General features: G+C 33.1%; 1 protein-coding gene across 1 annotated transcript; it reads right to left on the reverse strand.

The window, feature by feature from the left end:
• Positions 1 to 877: 877 nt before the first annotated feature.
• LOC105127923 (protein FANTASTIC FOUR 1-like) lies at positions 878 to 1,673 on the reverse strand. Its single transcript, XM_011029402.1, has 3 exons — positions 1,365 to 1,673; positions 1,158 to 1,285; positions 878 to 1,061 (listed from the first exon to the last, which is right to left on the reverse strand). Exons 1-3 carry the CDS (start codon positions 1,671 to 1,673, stop codon positions 878 to 880), a joined length of 621 nt encoding a protein of 206 aa, XP_011027704.1.
• Between the last annotated feature and the right edge of the window lie 5,893 nt (positions 1,674 to 7,566).

The following is a 7,566-nucleotide window of genomic DNA, read 5'->3' on the forward strand; positions in this document are numbered from 1 at the left end:
TTAGTGGTTTAGCTCAAATTGACTCGAATTGTTTTTTGTATCATCTTTTAATTAAACTTTTTTTTTTAAAAAATTATCTTTTAATATTAAGTTGATTAGAAATTGAACTCAATTATTTATTTTAATTTTCTTTTTATTAGGTTATCTCAGTCTTATGACTCTAGCTATAAGTTTGATTGGTTAATGTGGTTGACTCGGATAATTTTTTAGTTGATTTTTTTTAATTTCATCCTCCAATATTGAATTTATTGAAAATTAAGCTTCATAATTTGTTTTAATTTACTTTATATAGGGTTATCATAATTTATTGACTTAGTATGCAGATTAACAAGTTAACAAGAGTAGATCAAAATCAATCCAATTTATTATTGTCTCTATATTTATTCCAAGTTAAATTATATTTTTATTAGTCATTTATACTACCTTTCAATTCATCAAAATAATTGGATCACATCAAGTTAATCCCCACATGGTTTAATTTTTTTATTAAAAAAAATATTAGCAATAACTAATTTTTTTTAAATCAGAAAAATTTATCAGACCAACAAGTGTGCCATTAATCTAGTTATATTTAAACCAAAAAGAAAATAAACTGTATACATAAATGCAGAGAGGAAGGTATAATCAATGGATAAGCATGAAACAGAGTATCTCTGAAATACAGAACTCCCTAGTTCAAAATGAAAAACCTCCTCTCTTATACTGATGAACCTAAAATCGATAAGACTACGGTACCATCCGCTATCCAGACCTATATAGATATTGAATTGTGCTACATGTCCATCGAAATCATGAGAGTGAGCTGCTAAATCTCTCAATAAATAATTCTCATCGAAACTAAAAATGGAATTCCAGTCTTTTTTTTTAATTGTTTGTCTTATGTATGAACTGGCCTTATAGCTGGTACTGGCACCCCAAATATACAAGTGGAGCTTGTTCTCACACTGTTGTAGTTCAAGCATTTGCCTGCACTCTCAGAACTTTCCATAGAAGGAACTCTTTGATCATCATGCACAGCCTCCTCCTCCGCCTCCTCCTCCTCCAACTCTATATTTTCACCACTATCAACATTATTACCAAAATAATAATTTTCTACACCATCATTGTCATTTACTTTCACATCAATACTTTCTTCTACAAGGCTTTCATTTTCTTACTCATCTTCTTCATGTTCTTGCTCGAGTACTTGCTCTTCTTCACCATCATCTTCATTATCATAGCACTGATCAATATCATTCTCAATGACATGACGTCTCTCATCACCAGAAGAAAAGAGGGGCCGAAACTTCATCATTCAAAGGAACAAGATGCAAAGTGAGACGTCCATTGGATCTGTGAGCCCGCAAGTACTCATGACGCCTGACCTTCTCTTCTCTAAGTATCAGTCTTCCATCACTTGTATAGTACCTCTTTAAAACCCAAGGCATATGGGAAGACAAATTCTCCGTACGAGCCAACAATGGTATTGGTGGTGGAAACTCCTTTTTCTTAACCCACCGTTGCTCTCTCTTTTCGCGATGAAAACGTTGACTACAACTCTCATAATTAGTCTCTTCTTTATTTGATGAGGATGTGAATATATCATCTTCGTTCTTAAGATCAAGGCAGCTCTCTATACCAATGCACTCACCAACGATAGTTGAAGAAGATAGTGATGAAACGTTGGAAGCCATGTTCATGCTTGAACTTAAGCTATCACGTACCTCTTAAGAAACATCGCCCTCTCATGGAGATTCAATTCCCAGAGCCAAAAGACTCTGTCGCAGTGAATTATGGGTTTGTGTTGATGTTTCTTGGTTAATTTTGGGTCTGCGTTTTTAAAACGAAAGAAAAAGGGAAGGGGGATTTGGCCTTGGATTGGGAATCTAATCTAGAAGTGGATGGAAAGAAGAGTTATACTGTTGGCAATGTGGCTGGTCAATAAATAGCCGTGGTTTCTCAAAATAGAGGGAGGGAGATGGAAGGAGAACAGTGTGGTGTCGATAAGAGCAGTAGTATTGAAGAGAGGGAAAGATAGCAGCAGCGGGAAGACGGCTAAAATCTGTGACGTCGAGATGATTTTAATTACTCAGAACCTGGTGCCAATGCTAACTTGCCTGCAAGAAGAGAATCCGTACGCAATCAAAATCAAAGACAAGATTTTGTGAAGCAGCTGCGTAAGATCACTAATCAGGGGTGATTGCCATTGAGATTGAAATGGTTATTTGTTAAAATTTAATTTTTAAAAAAATATTTTTTTATTTTTAAAATATTTTAATGTGTTAATATAAAAAATAAATTTAAAAAAATAAAAATATATATATTATTTTAATAAATTTCCAAACAAAACACAATTTACAAAAATAATATCTATTATATTCTCACATACCCTTTAAACCTCTTAACATGTATTATATCTATTTAGTAATAGATATACACTACATATAAAATTGAAATCTAATACAATATTATTCAAAGATACATGTTGACCGATTTCTAGAAGAAAAATATAAAAAAATAAGAGGAATCAATCATTTAATGTGGTCTATTTCATTATGAATTCACGTAACAAAAACTTTTTTTTTTATCCCTTAATTTTTTTTCATTTTATTTGGTCATTTAAATTGCATTAATTTAAGATTTTTCTTTATGATTGAATTTTATGCCGACGTACAAGGACCTCACATTGTTAGGAGCTCAGTAAATGCTTGATTTGCAAAAATTAAATTAAATTTTATTGATTTAAAAGAATTATAAATTAAATATTAAAAAAATAAATAGCAAATTGAAGATTAAATATCAGTCCCTTTTGTTTGCTAACAGTAGAGACAAACTTGCACAGTGAGAGAAGATTTTTTTTTGTTCAGGCTTTTTAATTTTATTATTTGATATTAAATTAATAAAAAATTAAATTTTATATTTTTTTATATATTAATCATAGTTTTATGACTTGGGTTATATGTTTGAAATCTTAATTTTGGTTGAAATTAGTTTTTTTTCCAATAATTTAGTTTTTTAGTTTTATATTTCATCATTGTGTTTGTTGAGAATTGAATTTTATGATTTTTATTTTTATTTTAAAGGGTTATATCAATCTTATAATTTAATTTATAAGTTTGACGGATTAATTCAAATAATTTTAGTCCTTTTTCAGGTCTTTTTTTATGTTTTTTCTTTAATATTGAGTTAGTTTAAGATTTGGACCTCATAGTTTTTCTTATTTTATTTTCTATTAAATTATCTTACTCAAATGATTTAGCTTGTGGAATTTGGTGGCCTTGTTGGGATTTTTTGGGTTTTTTAATTTTTTTATTTCATCTTTCTATATTTAAATAATTAAAAACAAAGTATCATATTTTTTTTATAATTTATTTTTTATAGGGTTATCCTAACCTAACAACTCAGGTCTCAGGTTTGATATACATACTAACTTGGGTTGATTCAAATGCTTTATTTTATTTTTTATTTTTTTACACATACTAACTTGGATTGACTCAAATATTTTATTTTATTTTTTATTTTTTAAAAAAATTTTATTGTTGAACATTTTGTTATTTAAAAATTAAGCTACATAATGTATTTATTTTTTAGTAGGCGCTATTTTTATACATGCCATCATGATTTTTTTTTCTTTTTAATTCAATCCATTTACTATTATTATGTTTTTCTATAACATATAATTAGAAGAAGTTGGTAAAGTTTTTAACCTAAATCATGAATTCTTTTAATCCTATTTTTTAATGGAAAAAAATCTAAAACCAGCCCGCGGACTGGTGAGGGCCACATGGATGGTTGAGGGGATTGTGTTTTTGGTTATACCTTCCCTTTTACGTTATAAAGTGGCTCCCAAAATTAACGTGTAAACAACACCGGCCAGGCCTATGGTATTTTGAGCCAAGGTATTAGAATGTACACTATCCACAGGCCCGCAAGATAGAGTCCCATCATGAACCGTCCGCGTGGTCCACTGAGTATCAAATAGATAAATATGGAGTATCATATGGATATTTCTAGCGGCCCATCTCTCTCCTTTTGAAGAAACTTAAGATGGGAAAATTAAGGATTATCCAGTTATGCACTTCAATTCGACTAAAAACAATGGAATCCCAATATTTTTTTTATATGAGAGTAAAGTATTAGATAAAAACAAAAGAAAGGGAGGTCTCCAAGGGTCCATAAAGCTTGACAGTGAAGGATGAAGAGAAACATCTGGCATGCAAGGTAGGATGACTAAAAGCCAGAAAACAAAGCCTGAACATATCCTCTACTATTTGCTAGCTTTTCTTGTTTTGGGAGGTCAAACCGATCAATTTGTTGTTTATTCTAGAAAACATATTATCTCCCACTATTTTTAACACTTCAGAATCAAAACAACCAGTCGTGGTTCACAATATTTAAAAAATTCCTGTGTGTTTCATCGTATCAAACTCAGCGATAGAGTTTATTAAGTAATTAAATGATGCGTCGAATTTGATTGCGTTTCCATGTTATGAGTTTTTCCTTTGTTCTTAAAGCTACCATAATCAAGATTCTACAGTTTAGTACTCTTCTTCTGACAAAAATATATTATAGAAAACAAAACCAGAAGTCCAAACAGAAACCAATGATAAAAACTAGAACAAGAGGACAGGAGAAGAGAGGAGCAGCAATACCGTAAAAAACATACACACTCCTAATTCACACCAACGCAACACAATTTAAAAACAAACATGAGAAGGTACCCAGCATTAAAAACCAAGAACTGATCCAAAAACAATCAAGCATTTACTTTCTACATATGATCATCACAATAAAGTTTTCATATATCGAATAACACACGCAAGAGATGAAAAGGGACACCATAAATTTGGATAAAAGAGAGCATACCAAGGAACGGATAAAAGAGAAGAGGAGCGGAGATGAAGGGTCATTGTGGCCTCGTGGGACATTGCCTCCCAGGCAGTTAATTACAACAAAGAGAGACGCACTACACAGGATAGAGGAAGATTCGAATCCTTGATGATCCCGGAAGGACAACTCACAATACGAGAGACACCAAGAGAGAGAGGCATGTGTAGGCACACCGCTTTCATTCAAGATTTTATTCTCATGATATTATTAATTTATATCTTTTTTTCAAGTCGGTTTTTTATTTTTCTTTGTTTGCTTGATGGATAATTAATGATGAGAAAAACTTGAAAGAAAATCAGAGTAGTTATGGAAAATAATCGCATATCTTAATCCGGGCTTTAAGGGATTAAGGGGTCGACTAATTAGTTTGGTTTTAGCCAACCGCTTGCTTGCTTACCTGTTAATTGTTTATTTTAGGACTTCAAATACTATTAGCTGAACTTTACTTATTTCTTACGGCAAATTTTTTTTTAAAAAAAACAATGCTATGTTACTATTTTTATGGATTTAGCACCAGCAGAAAGTTTCATTTTTGAGCCAAAATTGATAAGATGATTGATATAAAGGGATCGGTTCGGTGCCTGAAAATTGTGCCAAATCCAATTATAGATAGCAGAAAAAACGGCCCTTGTCAGAGCTAACACGGGAAGAGGCAAGCATACTCCTAAACTCTTCAACACGAAATACTCACCACCAATTTAATACACGGGCACCTCTGCTATTGCGTATGTTATCCACATTACTATCCTTATTTAATTACTCGATGCCACCATCATGGCTGTTACAAGCCATGGCCATCCGTTGTTGCTGTCTTCACCAACCTACTGGGTGGAAAATAGACAACTTTGGCTGGACGCGAGGTTCTCTGAGAGTTTATCATACCGAACTGGTTTGTACGAAAAAGAAAATAAAGAAAAGTTAAGCCAAATTGGTGGCCAATCCATTGTGGAATCATCTAAGTCGGCGCAATCCCCCCATTTCCTACGGTTCTCGGTCCTCATGATAATACCAGAATCACAGAATCACCTGCACAACATAATGATGGGACATAGCTCGTTGAATTGTAACTCAACGAACTACTAATCATGAAAACTGATCTTACCTGGGTCAATAATGCTAAGGCATGATACACGAAAATACTTGCCACATGCTGTTCCCAGATCCACGTACGTTGTCTAAAAGTACTGACAAAAGCCTAACTGGCGAGGAGCTAAAAGTTCAGACAAATGCATGACATAGGAACATAGGTTTCAAGAGGCTTATCAAAATAAAATCTATGGAGTCAATTGATTGTAACATCATAGTAATTTGAATCTAAGTCTTATCCCAGAAAACAACGTCAGAACCTCGATGTAGTAGTTACCAAGTTCTCAATAGCAATGCCTCTATCACAGCCACATGAGACAACCGGGCAGGAGAAAAAATCCAATTCGTTCCCAAACCACTCCCACTGCCATGCATACGATGATTTTATGGAAACTGTTTCCAAAGAAGCAATTAAAGATCCCATTTTTGTCGCAGTACAACTATAGTATCCTTGTACTTTAATGACATCTCCGATCGCAAAGATTGGGTTTGCAATTTTAGAATCATATTACCTATAACTAAAATTAATTAGTGTTTTTTGCAAGTGAGGTTCTGGCCTAGCGGTGGAAGGGGCTTGTTCCCTTTTTCCGCACCTGGGTTCGAACCTCACCATGCACGTTTGTCACCCCCGCGGTGCCTTACCTGCTCACTGGGCTTGCAGGATGTTCAGTTGGCCGTGGGGATTAGTCGTGGTGCGTGTAAGTTGGCCCGGACACCCCATGTAAATAAATAAAAAAAAAAATTAATTAGTGTTTTACTTAACTATGTAATATTATTAATTGTAAGTAAATTAACTATAAATTACACTGTTTTGCATTTTAACACGAATACTATAGACTATCTAAGGATATAATGCAGACATGTGAGGAGACTATAATATGCAGGATCTAAACGCCAAGCTAGAGGGGAGCTTGGCATATCCCTCCACACAAGTGGTTTTTATGTTGCCTGTCCTGTCCAGGAACTGGCACATCCTAGAACACATATGATGTTTGGGGTATGCTAAAATGCTGCACATATCCCAGTATATATATATATGATGTTTGGACTCTTGTCTCTAAATTTGATATAAATTTAAAATTTAAATTGGCTTGACAGACTAATTTGGGATTTTCAGTATATACATGATGCTTTGACTCTTGTCTCTAAATTTGATATAAATTTCAAATTTAAATTGATTTGATAGATTAATCTTGGACTCGACCAAATTAGATCTAGAATTGGTTCAGGTATAAATAAAAACTTATCAAGAAGTTAACTCAGCAAAATTCAATCGAACTTATAAATTGACCTGAAACCTTGTGAAGACCTGATTTTATATATATAAAACCGTGAAACGACGTTCTTTTGGGTTTTTAAAAAACTGAAACGATTAAGATGAATAATTCAGAATTACAAATAGAAGGAAAACCTAATTATATATATATATATATAAAAAAAACAATTTCGATCGCATACATCCTATGCCCGTAATCCATCTCCAGCCCAAAGGCGGCGTCCCCTCCGTCAATGGGCTCTACCCTTATTGGCAGCCTTACGTGGCAGGACATTATTGATCTCGTTTGATTCTTTAATCTCCCCGTTAACTCAAGAGTTTTAGTCCTTGTCTCT

Source organism: Populus euphratica, unplaced genomic scaffold (genome assembly GCF_000495115.2).
Source record: "Populus euphratica unplaced genomic scaffold, PopEup_1.0 scaffold93.1, whole genome shotgun sequence".
NCBI lineage: Eukaryota > Viridiplantae > Streptophyta > Magnoliopsida > Malpighiales > Salicaceae > Populus > Populus euphratica.